The sequence below is a fragment of the Camarhynchus parvulus genome, unplaced genomic scaffold (assembly GCF_901933205.1).
Source record: "Camarhynchus parvulus unplaced genomic scaffold, STF_HiC, whole genome shotgun sequence".
NCBI classification, from domain to species: Eukaryota; Metazoa; Chordata; class Aves; order Passeriformes; family Thraupidae; genus Camarhynchus; species Camarhynchus parvulus.
The window spans coordinates 76,019-97,617 of record NW_022148435.1 but is presented as its reverse complement, the minus strand read 5'-3'; the positions used below and the strand labels follow the sequence as shown (position 1 = coordinate 97,617).

The 21,599-nt window shown below is 57.4% G+C and overlaps 1 protein-coding gene across 1 annotated transcript; it reads left to right on the top strand.

Moving 5' to 3' along the window:
* Positions 1–3: 3 nt before the first annotated feature.
* PLPPR2 (phospholipid phosphatase related 2) lies at positions 4–15,894 on the top strand. Its single transcript, XM_030970492.1, has 11 exons — positions 4–92; positions 3,915–4,103; positions 5,441–5,564; positions 7,982–8,103; positions 8,163–8,303; positions 12,505–12,530; positions 12,609–12,610; positions 12,765–12,943; positions 14,177–14,306; positions 15,154–15,304; positions 15,855–15,894. Exons 1-11 carry the CDS (start codon positions 33–35, stop codon positions 15,892–15,894), a joined length of 1,164 nt encoding a protein of 387 aa, XP_030826352.1. The 5' UTR covers positions 4–32.
* The last annotated feature ends 5,705 nt before the right edge of the window (positions 15,895–21,599 follow it).

Below are 21,599 nucleotides of genomic sequence, written 5' to 3'. Positions count from 1 at the left end.
GGGGGATTTTTGGGGGACCCCACCCCCCAGCCATGGCCCCCCCCCGGCAGGAGAAGCGCGGCTCCATCGTCCCCTGCGTACTCCTGGTGGAGGTGAGGGGGGACCCCGAAAAACAGCAAGGAGAGACCCCCAAATCCGCCCCAAAAACCGCCCCGGGGACCCCAAAAATACCCGGGAGGGGACCCCAAAAATCCGCCCCAAAATCTGCCGAGGGGGACCCCAAAAACAGCAGAGAGAGACCCCAAAATCCGCCCCAAAAACCGCCCCGGGGACCCCAAAAATCACCCCCAAAATCCACCTGGGGGGCCCCGAAAATACCCGGGAGGGGACCCCAAAATCCGCCCCAAAAACCGCCCCGGGGACCCCAAAAATATCCAGGAGGGGACCCCAAAATCCGCCCCCAAAACCGCCCCGGGGACCCCAAAAATATCCAGGAGGGGACCCCAAAATCCACCCCAAAACAGCAGGAAGGGGACCCCAAAAGCCGCCGGGGGGACCCCAAAATCCACCTGGGGGGGTCCCAAAAACAGGCGGGGGGGGACCCCAAAAACCACCTGGAGGGACCCCAAAAATAACCAGAAGGGGACCCCAAAATCCACGCCAAAAACCGCCCCGGGGACCCCAAAAATACCCGGGAGGGGACCCCAAAATCCACCCCAAAATCTGCCTAGAGGGGCCCCAAAAATACCCGGGAGGGGACCCCAAAATCAACCCCCAAATCTGCCGGGGGGGACCCCAAAAACAACAGAGAGAGACCCCAAAATCCACCCCAAAAACCGCCCCGGGGACCCCAAAAATACCCGGAAGGGCACCCCAAAATCCACCCCCTAATCTGCCGGGGGGGACCCCAAAAATCCACCCCGGGGACCCCAAAATCTGCCGGGGGGGACCCCAAAAACAGCAGAGAGAGACCCCAAAATCTGCCCCAAAAACCGCCCCGGGGACCCCAAAAATACCCGGAAGGGCACCCCAAAATCCACCCCAAAAACAACCAGAGGGGATTTGGGGGGTTCCAGCTGGGTTTGGGGGAGATTTGGGGGGTTTGGGGTTTTTTGGGAGTTTTGGGGCTCGCAGCCCCTGGATTTTTTGGGGGGGGGGTCTCAGAATTTTGGGGCCCCCCCAGGTGGGGATTTTGGGGGGTCTCAGTTCCTTGGGTCCCTTTTTTGGGGTGATTTGGGGCGGTTTTGGGGGTTTTTGGGGCAGTTTTTGGGGTTTTTGGGGCTCCCAGCCCCCGGATTTTTTGGGGGGGGTCTCTCAGAATTTGCCCCGCCCCAGGTGGGGATTTTGGGGGGCACTGACTCCATTTTGGGGGCGGTTCAGCAGGATTTGGGGCGGTTTTGGGGGTGCGTTTTTGGGGTTTTGGGGCGATTTTGGGGCAGTTTTTGGGGGTTTTGGGGCTCGCAGCCCCCGGATTTTTTGGGGGGGTCTCTCAGAATTGGCCCCCCCCGCCCCCAGGTGGGGATTTTGGGGGGCACGGCCGCCCTGGCCACCGGCTGGGTTTGGGGAGGGGGATTTGGGGTTATTTTAGCCACATTTGGGGCAGTTTTGGGGCAGTTTTGGGGCAGTTTTTGGGGCAGTTTTGGGGCAGTTTTGGGGCAGTTTTGGGGCAGTTTTGGGGCAGTTTTTTGGGGGTCTCTCAGAATTGGCCCCCCCCCCAGGTGGGGATTTTGGGGGGCACTGACTCCATTTTGGGGGCGGTTCAGCCGGATTTGGGGCGGTTTTGGGGCAGTTTTTGGGGCGATTTTTTGGCAGTTTTGGGGCGATTTGGGGCGATTTTGGGCAGTTTTTGGGGCAGTTTTGGGGCAGTTTTGGGGCAGTTTTTTTGGGGGGGTCTCTCAGAATTGGCCCCCCCCGCCCCCAGGTGGGGATTTTGGGGGGCACTGACTCCATTTTGGGGTTATTTTAGCCACATTTGGGGCAGTTTTGGGGCAGTTTTGGGGCAGTTTTAGGGCAGTTTTAGGGCAGTTTTTGGGGCAGTTTTGGGGCAGTTTTTTTGGGGGGGTCTCTCAGAATTTGCCCCCCCCGCCCCCAGGTGGGGATTTTGGGGGGCACGGCCGCCCTGGCCTACCAGCTGGGTTTGGGGAGGGGGATTTGGGGTTTTTTTAGCCACATTTGGGGCAGTTTTGGGGCAGTTTTGGGGCAGTTTTTGGGGCAGTTTTGGGGCAGTTTTTGGGGCAGTTTTTTGGGGGAGTCTCTCAGAATTTGCCCCCCCCCAATCCCAGGTGGGGATTTTGGGGGGCACTGACTCCATTTTGGGGTTATTTTAGCCACATTTGGGGCAGTTTTGGGGCAGTTTTTGGGGCGATTTTTGGGCAGTTTTTGGGGCAGTTTTTTGGGGGGTCTCTCAGAATTTGCCCCGCCCCAGGTGGGGATTTTGGGGGGCACTGACCCCATTTTGGTGGGGTTCAGCAGGATTTGGGGCGGTTTTGGGGCAGTTTTGGGGCAGTTTTTTGGGTTTTGGGCAGTTTTTGGGGCAGTTTTTTGGGGGGGTCTCTCAGAATTGCCCCCCCAATCCCAGGTGGGGATTTTGGGGGGCACGGCCGCCCTGGCCACCGGCTGGGTTTGGGGAGGGGGATTTGGGGTTATTTTAGCCACATTTGGGGCAGTTTTGGGGCAGTTTTTGGGGTTTTTGGGGCGATTTTGGGGCAGTTTTTGGGGCAGTTTTTTGGGGGTCTCTCAGAATTGGCCCCCCCGCCCCCAGGTGGGGATTTTGGGGGGCACTGACCCCATTTTGGTGGGGTTCAGCAGGATTTGGGGCGGTTTTGGGGCAGTTTTTGGGGTTTTGGGGCGATTTTTGGGCAGTTTTTTGGGGGTTTTTGGGGCTCCCAGCCCCCGGATTTTTTGGGGGGGTCTCTCAGAATTTGCCCCGCCCCAGGTGGGGATTTTGGGGGGCACGGCCGCCCTGGCCACCGGCTGGGTTTGGGGAGGGGGATTTGGGGTTATTTTAGCCACATTTGGGGCAGTTTTGGGGCAGTTTTTTTGGGGGTCTCTCAGGGGCGCCCCAGGTGGGGATTTTGGGGGGCACTGACTCCATTTTGGGGGCGGTTCAGCCACATTTGGGGCAGTTTTGGGGCAGTTTTTGGGGCAGTTTTGGGGCAGTTTTTGGGGCAGTTTTGGGGCAGTTTTGGGGCGATTTGGGGCGATTTTGGGGCAGTTTTTGGGGCAGTTTTTGGGGGGTCTCTCAGAATTGGCCCCCCCCGCCCCCAGGTGGGGATTTTGGGGGGCACGGCCGCCCTGGCCACCGGCTGGGTTTGGGGAGGGGGATTTGGGGTTATTTTAGCCACATTTGGGGCAGTTTTGGGGCAGTTTTGGGGCAGTTTTGGGGCAGTTTTTGGGGCAGTTTTTAGGGCAGTTTTTTGGGGGGGGGTCTCTCAGAATTGGCCCCCCCCCCAGGTGGGGATTTTGGGGGGCACTGACTCCATTTTGGGGGCGGTTCAGCCGGATTTGGGGCGGTTTTGGGGCAGTTTTTGGGGCGATTTTTTGGCAGTTTTGGGGGCGATTTGGGGCGATTTTGGGCAGTTTTGGGGCAGTTTTTGGGGCAGTTTTTTGGGGGTCTCTCAGAATTGGCCCCCCCCCCCAGGTGGGGATTTTGGGGGGCACTGACTCCATTTTGGGGGCGGTTCAGCCTGATTTGGGGCAGTTTTTGGGGCAGTTTTGGGGCAGTTTTGGGGCAGTTTTTGGGGCGATTTGGGGCAGTTTTTGGGGCAGTTTTTGGGGCAGTTTTTTTGGGGGTCTCTCAGAATTGGCCCCCCCCCCAGGTGGGGATTTTGGGGGGCACTGACCCCATTTTGGTGGGGTTCAGCAGGATTTGGGGCGGTTTTGGGGCAGTTTTTGGGGCAGTTTTTGGGGTTTTTTGGGCAGTTTTTGGGGCAGTTTTTTGGGGGGGTCTCTCAGAATTGGCCCCCCCGCCCCAGGTGGGGATTTTGGGGGGCACGGCCGCCCTGGCCTACCAGCTGGAGTTCACCGACGCCTTTCCCGTGCACGCCGGGGGTTTCTTCTGCCGGGACCCCGACTTCGGGCGCCCCGACCCCGGCCCCCCCGGCGCCAGCCGCGCCCCCCCCGGGCTCGTCTACGCGCTCGTCAGCGCCGTGCCCGCGCTCACCGTGAGGGGGGGAAACATGGGGGTCCGGGGGGGTAAAATGGGGTCGGGGGGGTAAAATGGGGTCTGGGGGGGTTAAAATGGGGTCTGGGGGGGTTAAAATGGGGTCTGGGGGGTCCTGGGGGGTAAAATGGGGTCTGGGGGGGTCCTGGGGGTGCGAAAATGGGATCGGGGGGTTAAAATGGGGTCTGGGGGTCTGGGGGGTAAAATGGGGTCTGGGGGTAAAAATGGGATCGGGGGGGAAATGGGGTCTGGGGGGTCCTGGGGGGTCTGGGGGGTTAAAATGGGGTCTGGGGGGGTAAAATGGGGTCTGGGGGGTCTGGGGGGGTAAAATGGGGTCTGGGGGGTAAAATGGGGTCGGGGGGTCCTGGGGGGTAAAATGGGGTCTGGGGGGGTTAAAATGGGGTCTGGGGGGTGCGGGGGGGCTGGGGGGGGTAAAATGGGGTCTGGGGGGTAAAATGGAGTGTGGGGGGGTTTTGGGGGTTCTGAGGGTGTCCTGGGGGTCTGGGGGGTCCTGGGGGGTTAAAATGGGGTTGGGGGGTAAAATGGGGTCTGGGGGTCTGGGGGGGTAAAATGAGGTCGGGGGTGTAAAATGGGGTCGGGGGGGTAAAAATGGGGTCTGGGGGGTCTGGGGGGTAAAATGGGGTCTGGGGGGTCCGTGGGGGTAAAATGGGGTCTGGGGGTCGGGGGGTAAAATGGGGTCTGGGGGGGTCCTGGGGGGTCCTGGGGATGTAAAATGGGGTCTGGGGGGGGTAAAATGGGGTCTGGGGGGTCCTGGGGGGGTAAAATGGGGTCTGGGGGGTCTGGGGGGGGTAAAATGGGGTCTGGGGGGGTCCTGGGGGGTAAAATGGGGTCTGGGGGGTAAAATGGGGTCTGGGGGGTCTGGGGGGTCCTGGGGATGTAAAATGGGGTCTGGGGGGGTAAAATGGGGTCTGAGGGGGTCCTGGGGGGGTAAAATGGGGTCTGGGGGGGTAAAATGGGGTCTGGGGGGTCTGGGGGGTTAAAATGGGGTCTGGGGGGTAAAATGGGGTCTGGGGGGTCCTGGGGGGGTAAAATGGGGTCTGGGGGGTCTGGGGGGGTAAAATGGGGTCTGGGGGGCGTCCTGGGGGGGTAAAATGGGGTCTGGGGGGGATTTGGGGGGTCTATGGGTTTTTTGGGGTCCCTGACGCCCCCTCCCCCGATGGCCGTCGGGGAGCTCCTGGGGGATTTGGGGGGGATTTTTGGGATTTTGGGGGGATTGGGGGGATTTTTTTTGGGGGGATTTTTGGGATGGGGGATTTGGGGGGTTTTTTGGGGGGGATTTTTTGGTTTTGGGGTCCCTGACGCCCCCTCCCCCCCCAGATGGCCGCGGGGGAGCTCCTGGGCCGCCTGGGGGGGTCCCGCGGGGGTCGCGCCCCCCCCCAGCGCTGGGCGCGGAGCTGCGAGCGGCAGGGGGCGCCCCTGAGGCGGCTGCTGCGGTTCCTGGGTGAGGGGGGAATGGGGGGATGGGGGGGATTTGGGGGGATTTTGGGGGGGTCTGGGGGGATTTGGGGGGATTTGGGGGGCAATTTGGGGGTTTGGGGGAATTAGGGGAGATTTTGGGGGGATTTGGGGGGGATTTGGGGGGATTTGGGGGGGAATTTGGGGGGGATTTGGGGGTCTGGGGAGGATTGGGGGGATTTGGGGAGATTTGGGGGGGGGATTTGGGGGTTGGGGGGGTCTGGGGGGGATTTGGGGGGGATTTGGGGGGAATTGGGGGGAATTAGGGGGGATTTGGGGGGATTTGGGGGGGAATTTGGGGGTATTTGGGGGTCTGGGGGGTTTGGGGGGGATTTGGGGCAATTTGGGGCAAATTAGGGTGGATTTGAGGGGGAATTTGTCGGAGATTTGGGGGAATTTGGGGAGGTTTGGGGGCTCTGGGGGGGAATTGGGGGGAATTTGGGGGGGTCTGGGGGGTCTGGGGGGGATTTGGGGGAATTTGGGGGAGATTTTGGGGGGATTCGGGGGGGATATTGGGGGGTTTTTGGGGATTTAGAGGGGTTTTGGGGGTTTGGGGGGATTTTGGGGGTTTGGGGGAATTTGGGGGAATATTGGGGGGTTTGGGGAGATTTTGGGGGCGGTCAGGGGAACATTTGGGGGGAATTTGGGGGGGATTTGGGGGGCAATTTGGGGGTTTGGGGGGTTTCAGGGGCTGGGGGGGATTTGGGGGCACTTAGAGGGGATATTGGGGGGTTTGGGGGCATTTCAGGGGGAATTTGGGGGGCTTGGGGGAGATTTGGGGGGATTTGGGTGGAATTTGGGGGGTCTGGGGGGAATTAGGGGAGATTTTGGGGGGATTTTGGGGGGATTTGGGGAATTTGGGGGGATTTGGGGGCAATTTGGGGGGGTTTGGGGGTTTCAGGGGGGCTGGGGGGATTTGGGGGCACTTAGAGGGGATATTGGGGGATTTGGAGGGGATTTGGGGGGTCTGGAGTAGATTTTGGGGGCTTTGGGGTATTTGGGGGGAATTTGGGGGGGTTTGGGGGTGGGCCTGGGGAGGATTATGGGGAGTTTGGGGGACTTTAGGGGGGAATTTGGGGGGGATTTTGGGGGGGATTTGAGGTGTTCTTCTGGGGGATTTGGGGGGGTTTAGGGTTTCTGCCCTCAAAAAATCCCATTTCCCCCCCAAAATCCCATTTTTTACCCTCCAAAATCCCCATTTTTATCCCAAAAAATGCAATTTTCACCCCAAATTCCCTCCCCAGGCGTGTTCTCCTTTAGCCCGCTGACCCCAAAATCCCATTTTTCTCCCTAAAAATCCCCTTTTTTTCCCCCAAAATCCCATTTTCACCCCCAAACACCCCCAAATTCCCATTTCCCCCTCCCCAAAATCCCCATTTTCCCCCCAAAATCCCCCATTTTCCCCCCAAATCTCCCCAGGTGTGTTCTCCTTCGGCCTGCTGACCCCAAAATTCCCATTTTCCCCCCCAAATCCCCATTTTGCCCCCCAAAATCCCCCATTTTCACCCCAAATCCCCATTTCCCCCCAAATCCCCCTTTTTCCCCAAAATCCCCATTTTTCCCCAAAATTCCCTTTTTCCCCCCCAAAATCCCCCTTTTTCACCCCAAATCCCCATTTTTCCCCCAAATCCCCATATTTCCCCCAAATCCCCATTTTCCCCCCCAAATCCCCATTTTTCCCCCAAATCCCCATTTTCCCCCCAAATCCCCATATTCCCCCAAATCCCCATTTTCACCCCAAATCCCCATATTCCCCCAAATCCCCCATTTTCCCCCCAAATCCCCATTTTTCCCCCAAATCCCCATTTTCACCCCAAATCCCCATTTTCCCCCCAAATCCCCATATTTCCCCCAAATCCCCATTTTCCCCAAAATCCCCATTTTTCCCCAAAATCCCCCATTTTCCCCAAATCCCCATTTTCCCCCCCAAATCCCCATTTTTCCCCCAAAATCCCCATTTTCCCCCAAAATTCCCCTTTTCCCCCCCAAAATCCCCCTTTTTCACCCCAAATCCCCATATTCCCCCAAATCCCCCATTTTCCCCCCAAAATCCCCATTTTCCCCAAATCCCCCATTTTCACCCCAAATCCCCATTTTCCCCAAATCCCCATTTTCACCCCAAATCCCCCTTTTTCCCCAAAATCCCCATTTTCCCCCAAAATTCCCTTTTCCCCCCCAAAATCCCCTTTTTCACCCCCAAAATTCCCTTTTTTACCCCCAAATCCCCATTTTCCCCCCAAATCCCCCTTTTCCCCCCCAAAATCCCCATTTTTCCCCAAATCCCCCATTTTCCCCAAATCCCCATTTTCCCCCCCAAATCCCCATTTTCCCCAAATCCCCATTTTCACCCCCAAATCCCCATATTTCCCCAAAATCCCCCATTTTCACCCCAAATCCCCGCAGGCGTGTTCTCCTTCGGCCTCCTGGCCACGGCCATTTTCGCCAACGCGGGCCAGGTGGTCCTGGGGACCCCCGCCCCCCATTTCCTGGCCGTGTGCCGCCCCAATTACAGCGCGCTGGGCTGCGGAGCGACCCCCGCGACCCCCGGGACCCCCTCGGGGCGGCGACCCCCGGGACCCCCGGAGCGCCCCCCGCGCCCCCGCCCCGCTTCGTGCCCCCGGGGGGCTCCCCCTGCTCCGGGGACCCCCCGGCCGTGGCCGCCGCTCGCCGCGACTTCCCCTGCAAGGAGGCGGCGCTCGGAGCCTACGCGGGGGCGTTCGCCGGGGTCAGTCGGCATTTTTTGGGGTTTTTGGGGGATTTGGGCTCTATTCGGGTCTATTCGGGTCTATTCGGGTCTATTCGGGTCTATTCGGGTCTATTTGGGTCTATTTGGGGTCTATTTGGGGTTTAGAGGGGATTTGGGCTCTATTTCGGTCTATTTGGGTCTATTTGGGGTCTATTTGGGGTTTAGAGGGGATTTGGGCTCTATTGGGGTCTATTCGGGTCCGTTTGGGCTCCGGCCGTGGCCGCCGCTCGCCGCCACTTCCCCTGCAAGGAGGCGGCGCTCGGAGCCTACGCGTGGGCGTTCGCCGGGGTCAGTCGGCATTTTGGGGGGATTTATGGGGATTTTTGGGCTCTATTCGGGGTCTATTCGGGTCTATTTGGGGTTTAGATGGGATTTAGAGGGGATTTGGGCTCTCTTTGGCTCTATTTGGGCTCTATTTGGCTCTATTGGGCTCTATTGGGCTCTATTTGGGTCTATTTGGGTCTATTCCGATCTATTTGGGTCTGTTTGGGGTTTAGAGGGGATTTATTGGGGATTCGGCTCTATTCGGGTCTATTTGGGCTCTATTCGGGTCTATTCGGGTCTATTTGGGCTCTATTCGGGTCTATTCGGGTCTATTCAGGTCTATTTGGGTCTATTTGGGGTCTATTTGGGGTTTAGAGGGGATTTGGGCTCTATTTGGGCTCTATTCGGGGCTATTTGGGTCTATTCGGGTCTATTTGGGTCTATTTGGGGTCTATTTGGGGTTTAGAGGGGATTTGGGCTCTATTCGGGTCTATTTGGGCTCTATTCGGGTCTATTCGGGGTTTATGGAGGATTTATAGGGGATTGGGCTCTATTTGGGCTCTATTCGGGTCTATTCGGGTCTATTCGGGTCCGTTTGGGCTCCGGCCGTGGCCGCCGCGGTTCGCCGCCACTTCCCCTGCAAGGAGGCGGCGCTCGGAGCCTACGCGGGGCCTTCGCCGGGGTCAGTCGGCATTTTGGGGGGATTTATGGGGATTTTTGGGCTCTATTCGGGGTCTATTCGGGTCTATTTGGGGTCTATTTGGGATTTAGAGGGGATTTGGGCTCTCTTTGGCTCTATTTGGGCTCTATTTGGCTCTATTGGGCTCTATTGGGCTCTATTTGGGTCTATTTGGGTCTATTCCAATCTATTTGGGTCTGTTTGGGGTTTAGAGGGGATTTATTGGGGATTTGGCTCTATTCGGGTCTATTTGGGCTCTATTCGGGTCTATTCGGTCTATTTGGGCTCTATTCGGGTCTATTTGGGTCTATTCGGGTCTATTTGGGTCTATTTGGGGTCTATTTGGGGTTTAGAGGGGATTTGGGCTCTATTCGGGTCTATTTGGGCTCTATTCGGGTCTATTTGGGGTCTATTTGGGGTTTAGAGGGGATTTGGGCTCTATTCGGGTCTATTTGGGCTCTATTCGGGTCTATTCGGGTCTATTCAGGTCTATTTGGGTCTATTTGGGGTCTATTTGGGGTTTAGAGGGGATTTGGGCTCTATTCGGGTCTATTCGGGTCTATTTGGGCTCTATTCGGCTCTATTCGGGTCTATTTGGGCTCTATTCGGGTCTATTCGGGTCTATTCAGGTCTATTTGGGTCTATTTGGGGTCTGTTTGGGGTTTAGAGGGGATTTGGGCTCTATTCGGGTCTATTCGGGTCTATTCGGGTCCGTTTGGCTCTATTCGGGTCTATTCGGGTCTATTTGGGCTCTATTCGGGTCTATTCGGGTCTATTTGGGGTCTATTTGGGGTTTAGAGGGGATTTGGGCTCTATTCGGGTCTATTCGGGTCTATTTGGGTCTATTCGGGTCCGTTTGGGCTCCGGCCATGGTTATCGGCCGTTTGGGCTCGCCGTGCGCCGCCACTTCCCCTGCAAGGAGGCGGCGCCGAGCTCACGGGGGCCTTCGCCGGGGTCAGTCGGCATTTTGGGGGGATTTATGGGGATTTTTGGGCTCTATTCGGGGTCTATTCGGGTCTATTTGGGGTCTATTTGGGATTTAGAGGGGATTTGGGCTCTATTTCGGCTCTATTTGGGCTCTATTTGGCTCTATTGGGCTCTATTGGGCTCTATTTGGGTCTATTTGGGTCTATTCCGATCTATTTGGGTCTGTTTGGGGTTTAGAGGGGATTTATTGGGGATTTGGCTCTATTCGGGTCTATTTGGGCTCTATTCGGGTCTATTCGGGTCTATTTGGGCTCTATTTGGGTCTATTCGGGTCTATTCAGGTCTATTTGGGTCTATTTGGGGTCTATTTGGGGTTTAGAGGGGATTTGGGCTCTATTTGGGCTCTATTCGGGTCTATTCGGGTCTATTCGGGTCTATTCGGGTCTATTTGGGTCTATTCGGGTCTATTTGGGTCTATTTGGGGTCTATTTGGGGTTTAGAGGGGATTTGGGCTCTATTCGGGTCTATTTGGGCTCTATTCGGGTCTATTCGGGTCTATTCAGGTCTATTTGGGTCTATTTGGGGTCTATTTGGGGTTTAGAGGGGATTTGGGCTCTATTTGGGGTCTATTTGGGCTCTATTCGGGTCTATTTGGGGTCTATTCGGGTCTATTTGGGGTCTATTTGGGGTTTGGAGGGGATTTGGGCTCTATTCGGGTCTATTCGGGTCTATTCGGGTCTATTTGGCTCTATTCGGGTCTATTCGGGTCTATTTGGGTCTATTTGGGTCTATTCGGGTCTATTTGGGGTCTATTTGGGGTTTAGAGGGGATTTGGGCTCTATTCGGGTCTATTCGGGTCTATTCGGGTCCGTTTGGGCTCCGGCCGTGGCCGCCGCTCGCCGCCACTTCCCCTGCAAGGAGGCGGGCCTATCGGGCTTGGGTCTTGGGCCTTCTATGGGGTCAGTCAGCATTTTGGGGGTTTTGGGTCTATTCGGGGTCTCTTTGGGGCTATTTGGGGTTTGGAGGGGATTTGTTGGGGATTTAGAGGGGATTCATGGGGGATTCGGGGTCTATTTGGGCTCTATTTGGGTCAATTTGGGGTTTAGAGGGGATTTATTTGGGATTTAGAGGGGATTCGGGGTCTATTTGGGCTCAATTTGGGGTCACTTTGAGGTTTATGGGGGATTTAGAGGGGATTGGGCTCTATTTGGGGTCTATTCGGGTGTGTTTGGGGTCTATTGGGGGTCTATTTGGGGTTTGGAAGGGATTTAGAGGGGATTGGGCTCTATTTGGGCTCTGTTTGGGTCTATTTGGGGTTTGGAGGGGATTTAGAGGGGATTTGGGCTCTCTCTGGGGTCACTTTGGCTCTATTTGGGTCTATTCGGGCTCTATTTGGGGTTTAGAGGGGATTTTGCGGTGGTTTTTTTGGTTTCGGGGGGTTTTTTGGGGTGTTTTTTGGGGTTTTTGGGGTGATTCTCTCTGTCCCTCATTGCAGCTGTACGTGACCCTGGCCTGGCACGGGGAAGGGGCAGTTTTTGGGGGGTTTTGGGGTATTTTTGGGGTGGTTTGGGGGGTTTTTGGGGTGATTCTCTCTGTCCCCCCGTTCCAGCTGTACATGACCCTGGCCTGGCGCGGGGGCGGCAGTTTTTGGGGTGTTTCTGGGGGGATTTTGGGGTATTTTTGCGGGTATTTTTGGGGGTGTTTTTTGGGTGTTTTGGGGGTATTTTTGGGGGGTTTTTGGGGTATTTTTGGGGGTATTTTTGGGGGGTTTTTGGGGGTATTTTTGGGGGGTTTTTGGGGTGATTCTCTCTCTCCCCCCACAGCTGTACGTGACCCTGGCGTGGCGCGGGGGTGGGGCAGTTTTTGGGGTATTTTTGGGGGTATTTTGGGGGGGTATTTTTTGGGGTATTTTTTGAGGTATTTTTGGGGTATTTTTGGGGGGTTTTTGGGGTGATTCTCTCTCTCCCCCCACAGCTGTACGTGACCCTGGCGTGACGCGGGGTGGGGCAGTTTTGGGGTATTTTGTGGGGTATTTTGGGGGTATTTTTTGGGGTATTTTTGGGGTATTTTTTTGGGGTATTTTGGGGGTTTGGGGGTTTTTTGGGGTATTTTTGGGGGGTTTTTGGGGTATTTTTGGGGGATTTTTGGTATGTTTTTGGGGTATTTTTGGGGTGATTCTCTCTCTCCCCCCACAGCTGTACGTGACCCTGGCGTGGCGGGGGTGGGGCAGTTTTTGGGGTATTTTTGGGGTATTTTTTGGGGTGTTTTTTGGGGGGTTTTTGGGCTGATTCTCTCTCTCTCTCCCCACAGCTATACGTGACCCTGGCGTGGCGGGGGTGGGGCAGTTTTTGGGGTATTTTTTTTGGGGGTATTTTTGGGGTATTTTTGGGCTGATTCTCTCTCTCCCATTGCAGCTGTACGTGACCCTGGCGTGGCGCGGGGGCGGCAGTTTTTGGGGTGTTTTTGGGGTATTTTGGGGGGTATTTTTGGGGTGTTTTTGGGATGTTTTTGGGGTATTTTTGGGCTGTTTTTGGGGTATTTTTGGGCTGATTCTCTCTCTCCCATTGCAGCTGTGTACGTGACCCTGGCGTGGCGCGGCGGCGGCTCCCGCCTGGCCAAGCCCGCGGCCGTTTTGGGGTTCGCGGCCCCCCCGTTCCTGCTGGGGGCGCTGCGCGTGGCCGAGCACCGCAACAGCTGGGGGGGGGTCCTGGGGGGCTTCCTGTGCGGCACCGCCATCGCCGCCTTCCTGGTGAGCGCCCCAAATTCCCAAAAAATACCCCCAAAAAAATCCCAAATCCCAAAAACCCCAGAATCCCCAAAAATCCCAATAAAATCCCCAAAAAATCACAATAAATCCCAAAAATCACACAAAAATGCCAATAAAATCCCAAAAATCCACCCCAAATTCCCCTCTGGGTTCCCTCAGCCACGCCGCCGCCTTCCTGGTGAGCGCCCTAAAAAACCCAAAAAATACCCCCAAAAAAATCCCAAATCCCAAAAACCCCAAAATTCAGAAAAAATCCCCCAAAAAATCCCAATAAAATCCCCAAAACTGGCAAAAATCCCGCCCCGGGTTCCACTGCGGCACCACCATCGCCGCCTTCCTGGTGAGCGCCCCAAATTCCCAAAAAATACCCCCAAAAATATCCCAAATCCCAAAAACCCCAGAATCCCAAAAATCCAAAAATGCCCCCAAAAAATCTCAATAAAATCCCAAAAAATCCCACAAAAATGCCAATAAAATCCCAAAAAATCCACCCCAAATTCCCCTCCGGGTTCCTGTGCGGCACCACCATCGCCGCCTTCCTGGTGAGCGCCCCAAAAAACCCAAAAAAATACCCCAAAAATATCCCAAATCCCAAAAACCCCAAATCCCCCAAAAATCCCAATAAAATCCCCAAAAAATCACAATAAAATGCCAATAAAATCCCAAAAATCCACCCCAAATTCCTCCCCGGGTTCCTCTGCAACGCCGCCAGCGCTGCCTTCGTGGTGAGCATCCTAAAAAGCCCAAAATCCCCCCAAAATCCCCCCAAAAAATCCGCCCAAATTCCCACAAATCCCGCCCCCAAAAATTCCCCCAAAATCTCCCTAAAAACTTCCCCCAAATCTGCCCCAAAATTCCCCAAATTCCCCTGAAAAATCCCCAAAAAATCCCCCAAAATTTCCCCCAAATCCCTCCAAAAAATCCCCAAAAGTCCCCCCAAAAAATCCACCCAAATGCCCACAAATCCCGCCCCCCAAAATCCCCCCAAAAAATCCCAAAAATTCCCCCAAAATTCCCCCAAAAATTCCCAAAACCCCCTAAAATTCCCCCCGAAAAATCCCCCAAAATCCCTGAAAAATCCCCCCAAAATTTCCCAAATTCCTCCCCCAAAAATCTCCCAAATTCCCCCCAAAAATCTCCCAAATTCCCCCTAAAATTCCCCCAAATTCCCCCCAAAATCCCCCAAAATTCCCCCATTGTCGCCCCTCCCCCCAGGTCACGTGCGTGGTCGGAAACTTCCAGAACCAGGGCGGGGATTTGGGGTGGGGGGCGGGGACCCCCCGAGCCCCCCGAGCTGCCCCCCCAAAACCCCCAACCCCCCCTGGAGGAGATCAGCGTCACCCAGGTGAGGGGACCCCAAAAAACGGCGGGGGACCCCAAAAACCGAGCCCAAAAAGGGACCCCAAAAATGGAACCCAAAAACCGGGGGGGGACCCCAAAAACAGACCCCAAAAACTGGGGGGGGACCCCAAAAACTGAGCCCAAAATCGGGGGGGTGAGCCCAAAAATGGGGAGGGAGACCCCAAAAACCGAGCCCAAAAAGGGACCCAAAAAACCGGGGGGGACCCCAAAAAGGGACCCCAAAAATGGGGGGGACCCCAAAAACCGAGCCCAAAAAGGGACCCAAAAACTGATCCCAAAAATGGCAGAGGGACCCCAAAAACCGACCCCAAAAACTGATCCCAAAAACCGACCCCAAAAAGGGACCCCAAAAATGGGTGGGGACCCCAAAATTTGATCCCAAAAATGCGGGAGGGACCCCAAAAACCGGGAGGGGGGACCCCAAAAATTGATCCCAAGAATTGACACCAAAAATTGGGGTGGGACCCCAAAAATGGAACCCAAAAACGGGGGAGGGACCCCAAAAACGGGGAGGGGGGACCCCAAAAATGGAACCCAGAAAGGGACCCCAAAAAGCGACCCCAAAAATGAGGGAGACCCCAAAAACCGGGGGGAGAGACCCTAAGAATGGACCCTAAAAATGGGAGGGGACCCCGAAAAGGGACCCTAAAAAATCAATCCCAAAACTGGGGAGAGAAATCCCAAAAATGGTCCCCAAAAAAAGGGAGGGGGACCCTAAAAATGGACCCCAAAAATGGGAGAAGGGAGACCCCAAAAATGGGGGGAAGGGACCCCATAAAACGGGGGGACCCCAAAATTTGGGGTGACCCCCCCCCCTTGTTCCCCCCCAGGTGCGTCGGGCGGAGTTCCCAGCGGTGACCTGAGGGACCCCAAAAATCGGGAACCCCAAAAATCGGGAACCCCAAAAATCGGGAACCCGGAATTTGGGGGAGCCTGGGAAAAAACTGGGATCGCGGAATTTGGGGGAATTTTGAAATTTGGGATCCCAAAAATTGGGGAATCCTGAAATTTGGGATCCCAAAATTTTGGGGATGGAGAAATTTGGGATCCCCAAAATTGGGGAATCCTGGAATTTTGGATCCCAAAATTTGGGGAATTCTGAAATTTGGGATCCCAAAAATTGAGGAATTTTGAAATTTCGGATCCTGAAATTTGGGGAATCCTGAAATTTGGGATCCCAAAATTTGGGGAATCCTGAAATTTGGGATCCCCAAAAAAAATCCTGAATTTGGGATCCCAAAAAATTTTGAAATTTGCAATCCCCAAAATTTTGGGGATGGAGAAATTTGGGATCCCAAAATTTGGTCAATTCTGGAATTGGGGATCCCAAAAATGGAGGAATTTTGAAATTTAGGATCCCCAAAATTGAGGATTCTTGAAATTTGGGATCCCAAAATTTGGGGAATTCTGGAATTTTGGATCCCAAAAATTGGGGAATCCTGAAATTTGGGATCCCAAAATTTGGGGAATTCTGGAATTTTGGATCCCAAAAATTGGGGAATTTTGAAAATTCGGATCCCCAAATTTTTAGAGTGTTGAAATTTGGGATTGCAAAATTTGGGGAATTTTGAAATTTGGGAACCCCAAAATTGAGAATTCCTGAAATTTGGGATCCCAAAATTTGGGGAATTCCAGAATTTGGGAATCCCAGAATTTGGGGAATTCTGGAATTTTGGATCCCAAACATTGAGGAATTTTGAAATTTGGGATCCCCAAAAATTTGGGGAATTCTGAAATGTGGGATCCCAAAATTTGGGCAGTTCTGAAATTTGAGATCCTGAAATTTGGGGATTCCCAAAATTTGGGGGGAGACGGAAAATGTGGGCTCCAAAAAAGTGGGGTTTCCTAAAATTCGGGGGGAAATTCTGAAAAATGTGAGATCCCAAAAATTTGGGGAATGCTGGAAATTGGGGGGAGGGGAGGGAGGGAATTTTTGGGGGTGGGGGAGGGGCAATAAAGCGGCTTCGTCTGACCCCGCCCCCCGTGTCCGTGTGGGGATTTGGGGGGAATTTTGGGGGGATTTGGGGAGGTTTTGGGGGATTTTGAGGAGATTTTGGGGGATTTGGGGGGAATTTTGGGGGATTTTGGGGGGGATTTGGGGGGGGATTTTTGGGGGGATTTGGGCAGATTTTGGGAGGATTTGGGGAGGTTTGGGGGATTTTGGTGAATTTTGGGGGGATTTGGGTGGATTTTGGGGATATTTTGGGGGGAATTTTGGGAGGATTTTGGTGAATTTTGGGGAGATTTGGGCAGATATTGGGGGATTTTCCGGGAGAATTTTGGGGGGATTTGGGAGGATTTTGGTGAATTTTGGGAAGATTGGGGGGAATTTTGGGGGAAATTTTGGGGGGATTTGGGCAGATTTTGGGTGGATTTTTGGGGATTTGGGGGGAATTTTGGGGGATGTGGGCAGATTTTGGGGGATTTTGGTGAATTTGGGGGGGATTTTGGGGGGTTTTCCACCTATAGAAAGGGGCGTGGCCAAGCCTCACGTGCCCGCACGCAGCCAATGGGAGCGGGCTGAAAGTGGGCGGGGCTTTATGGGCCTGACCGGAAATGGGCGTGGTTTTTAGGCGCACGAGTGGGGATGGGCGTGGTCATTATAGCCACGCCCTTCTGGGTCGCGGCAGCGAGGGGGCGTGGCCAAATTAAAACCCCGCCTCTTGTGATGATGCGGTAGGCGGGGCGTTCGGGGGCGTGGTCAATGTAGACCACGCCCCCTCTGACTGCTATGCAGACCCTGAAGAGGGCGTGGTTTTGTGACAGGAATGGGCGTTGTGGGCGTGGTCCGAGCTGACCACGCCCCCACGGCCGCGGGGGGGCGCGGACACAGAGGGGGCGTGGCTTGGGAAGGGGGGGGGATGTTCTTTGTGGGCGTGGTCACATCAGGCCACGCCTCCTTCAACTGCGACTGTGCCGAAAAGGAAGGGGCGTGGCTTGCGAAGGGGATGCGCCCGGTGGGCGTGGTCACATCCTGACCCGCCCCCTCAGACTGCGGCGGCGCGGACACGGAGGGGGCGTGGCTTGTGAACGGGGGGCGGTCGTTGTGGGCGTGGCCCCGCCAGGCCCCGCCCCCTCGGACTGCGGCGGGGCGGGCGCGGCTCCGGCGGCCGAGGGTGAGTGGGGGGCGGGGGGGTTTGGGGGATTTGGGCATTTCGGGGCATTTTGGTCAATTCTGGGGCATTTTGGTCAATTCTGGGGGGAAATCGGGGCGTTTTCGGGGGGATTTGGGGCGATTTCTGGTGAATTTTGGAGGGGATTTTGATGGATTTGAAGGGGATTTTTGGGGGGATCTTGGTGAATTTTGGGGGGATTTTTTTGGATTTTGCTGGGATTTTGGTACATTTGGGGGGGATTTGGGAGGATTTTTGGGGAGATTTGGGGGATTTGGGGAGGTTTTGGTGGATTTGGGGGTGGATTTTGGGGGATTTGGGGGGATCTCGGTGAGATTTTGAGGGATTTTTGGGGGGGATTTTTGGCGAATTTTGGGGGATCTCGGTGAGGTTTTTGGGGATTTTGGGCGATTTTGGGCGATTTTGGGCGATTTTGGGCGATTTCGGGGGCTGTCCGAGGTGCTGAAAGGGGCGGGGCCACCACTGCCGAGACCCCGCCCCCAATTCCGGGACCCCTCTCTCAATTCTGGGCCCCCTCCCCCCAAAATCCTGGCACCCCCAAAAACCTTGAACCTCCCCAATTCTGGGACCCCCACCCCAAATCCCCCCAGACCCCAAATCCCCCCAGACCCCCATTCGGGGGTCCCCCATCCCCAGGACCCCCCCGGCCCCAGGACCTCCCCAGGACCCCCCCCCTCAATTCCCGGGGTCCCCATTTGGCCCCAGGACCCCCCCCCGTGTCCCCCCATCCCTAAGGTCCCCCCCCGTGCCCCCCCCGAGCCCCCCGGTTCCCCCATTCTCGGGGTCTCCCCATTCCCAGGACCCCCCCAGGACCCCCCATGCCCCCCAATTCCCGGGGTCCCCGTTTGGCCCCCCCGGCCCCAGGACCCCTCCAGGACCCCCCCCAATTCCCGGGGTCTCCCCATTCCCAGGACCCCCCCAGAACCCCCCCAGGACCCCCCCTCAATTCCCGGGGTCCCCTTTGGCGTTTGCCCTCCATTCCCAGGGCTCCCCAATTCCTGGGGTCCCCCATTCCCAGGCCCCCCAGGACCCCCCAGGACCCCCCCATGCCCCCCAATTCCCGGGGTCCCCGTTTGGCCCCCGGCCCCAGGACCCCCCAGTTCGGCCCCGTTTCCGGGACCCCCGGCCCCAGGCCCCCAGGACCCCTCAGGACCCCCAGGACCCCCCAGTTCCCGGGGTCCCCCCTGGCCCCCCCGGCCCCAGGACCCCCCAGTTCCCGGGGTCCCCCCCTGGCCCCCCCGGCCCCGGGTATTCTCGGGCCGTAACACGGATCCCTCCGGCCGCGCTGTTATTGCTGGAGAATACGCGGAGCCGAGGGGAGCCCCCAAATCAGGGACCCCCGGGACCCCGGGACCCCCAAATCAGGGATACCCCCCCCAAATCAGCGACACCCCCCCCAAATCAGGGACCCCGGGACCCCCCAAATCAGGGACCCCCGGAACCCGGAACCCCCAAATCAGGGACCCCACCCCCAAATCAGGGACACCCCCAAATCAGGGACACCCCCAAATCAGGGACCCCCAAATCAGGGACCCCCCAAATCAGGGACCCCCAAATCAGGGACCCCCCAAATCAGGGACCCCCCCCCAAATCATTGGCATCCCCCCAAATCAGGGACCCCCCAAATCAGGGACCCCCAAACAGACCCCCGACCCACCCACCCCAAACAGGACCCCCACCCCAAACAGGCCCCCAAATCAGGATACCCCCAAATCAGGACCCCCCAAATCAGGTACCCCAAATCAGGGACCCCCCAAATCAGGACCCCCAAATCAGGGACACCCCCAAATCAGGGACCCCCAAATCAGGGACACCCCGAACTCGAATCCCACCCCCAAATCAGGGACACCCCCCCCCCAAATCAGGGACCCACCCCCAATCAGGGACCCCCAAATCAGGGACCCCCCAAATCAGGGCCCCCCAAATCAGGGACCCCCAAATCAGCCACCCCCACAGGACACCCCCAAATCAGGGACCCCACCCCCAAATCATTGGCCCCCCAAATCAGGACCCCACCCCAAATAGGCCCCCAAATAGGGCCCCCAACAGGACCCCCAAATCACGCACCCCCAAATAGGACACCCCCAAATCAGGGACCCCACCCCCAAATCATTGGCATCCCCCCAAATCAGGGACCCCACCCCAAATCAGGGACCCCCAAATCAGGGACCCCACCCCCACCCCGGAACCCCCCGGGACCCCCCGGGAATCCCCTGGGGACACTCGGGGACTCTCGGGAACGGCCCGAGCATCCCCCGGGGACACCCGGGACCCCCGGGGAGACCCCCAGAGACCCCCAGGGACCCCCAGGGACCCCCAGGGAACCCCAGAGACCCCCAGGGACCCCCAGAGACCCCCTGAGACCCCCTGAGACCCCAGGGGACCCCCAGAGACCCCCAGGGACCCCCAGAGACCCCCAGAGACCCCCAGGGACCCCCAGGGAACCCCTGAGACCCCCATAAGGGACCCCCAGGGACCCCCCATCCAGGGAACCCTCCTGGGACCACCCCCCCCACCCAGAGATCCCCCCCAGGAATCCCCTTGGGGACACTCGGGGACCCCCTGAGACCCCCAGAACCCCCCAAGGGACCCCCAGAGACCCCCAGGGACACTCGGGGACACCCAGGAATCCCAGGGAGACCCCCAGGGACCCCCCAGAGACCCCCAGGGACCCCCAGGGACCCCCCCATTCAGGGACCACCCCAAGGGACCCCCAGGGACCCCCAGAGACCCCCTGGGACCCCCAGGGACCCCCCAGAACCCCCCCAAGGGACACCCAGAGACCCCCTGGGACCCCCCGGGACCCCCATAAGGGACACCAGGGCCCCCCCCCCAGGCAGGGGACACTTGGGGACACTGGGGAGGGGCCGAGGATCCCCCTGGGGACACCTGGGAACCCCGGGGAGCCCCGCGAGAGCCTCGGGTGGCCCTTGGGGACACTGGGGTGGCTTTGGGGACACTGGGGTGGCCTTTGGGGACACTGGGGTGGCCTTTGTGTGACCCTCGTGTGACCTTTGGGGACACTCATGTGACTTAGGGACACTCGAGTGGCCCTTGGGGACACTGGGGTGGCTTTGGGGACAGTGGGGTGGCCTTTGGGGACCCTCAGGTGGCCCTTGGGGACCCTAATGTGACTTGGGGACACTCAAGTGGCCCTGGGGACCCTCGTGTGACCTTTGGGGACACTCAGGTGGCCTTTGGGGACACTGGGGTGGCTTTGGGGACACTCAGGCGGCTTTGGGGACCCTCATGTGACTTAGGGACACTCGAGTGGCCCTTGGGGACACTGGGGTGGCATTTGGGGACCCTTGGGTAGTCTCTGGGGGACACTCAGGTGGCTTTGGGGACCTTTGTCTGACCTTTGGGGACACTCAGGTGACTTAGGGACACTCGAGTGGCCCTTGGGGACACTCAGGTGGCCCCTGGGGACACTCAGGTGACTTTGGGGACCTTTGTGTGACCTTTGGGGACCCTCGCGTGACTTGGGGGGTCACATGAGGGTCCCCAAAAGACTTGGGGACACTCAGGTGGCCTTTGGGGACCTTGGCGTGACCTCTGGGGACACTCAGGTGGCCTTGGGTGGCCTTTGGGGACACTCGTGTGACCTTCATGTGGCCTTTGGGGACCCTCGTGTGACCTTCATGTGGCCTTTGGGGAGCTCTGTGTGACTTTTGGGGACACCAGGGTGACTTGTGGCACCTTTGGGGACACTCGTGTGACCCTTCATGACCTTTGGGGACCTTTGGTGACCTTTGTGTGACCTTTGGGTCCCCCCCCCGTGTGACATCGGCGACTCCCGCGCATGAGGGTGGGCGTGTCCCTGCGCTCGCCCCGCCCCTTTTTAACCCAGAGGGGCGGTGCCACGCATCTCATTAAGCGTGTGGCCACGCCCCCCGCCGGCTGAGGGCGGGAACGGCTCTGAGGCAAGCCGCGCTCTGATTGGCTGAGCCGCGGCGGCGGGAACGCCGCTGAGGGGAGCTCTGCTCCGATTGGCCGCGACACTAGCGCCCACTACTGTGGGCGGGACCACCTCTGAGGGCAGCGCTGCTATGATTGGCCGATCCGCGGAAGCCGCGCCGTGATTGGCTGAGCACTGCCGGTGCGCGCAGCTGATTGGCTGCCTGGCTGTGGCCACGCTGGGC

Excerpts from the sequence above, each read along its gene's own strand:
- PLPPR2 (XM_030970492.1), top strand. The coding sequence starts at position 33 with ATGGCCCCCCCCCGGCAGGAGAAGCGCGGCTCCATCGTCCCCTGCGTA. Across the intron at positions 8,304-12,504 it reads ACGCGGGGGCGTTCGCCGGG|CTATACGTGACCCTGGCGTG; the intron begins GTCAGTCGGCAT and ends CTCTCCCCACAG. Across the intron at positions 15,305-15,854 it reads GGGGGAATTTTGAAATTTGG|AGTGTTGAAATTTGGGATTG; the intron begins GATCCCAAAAAT and ends CCAAATTTTTAG.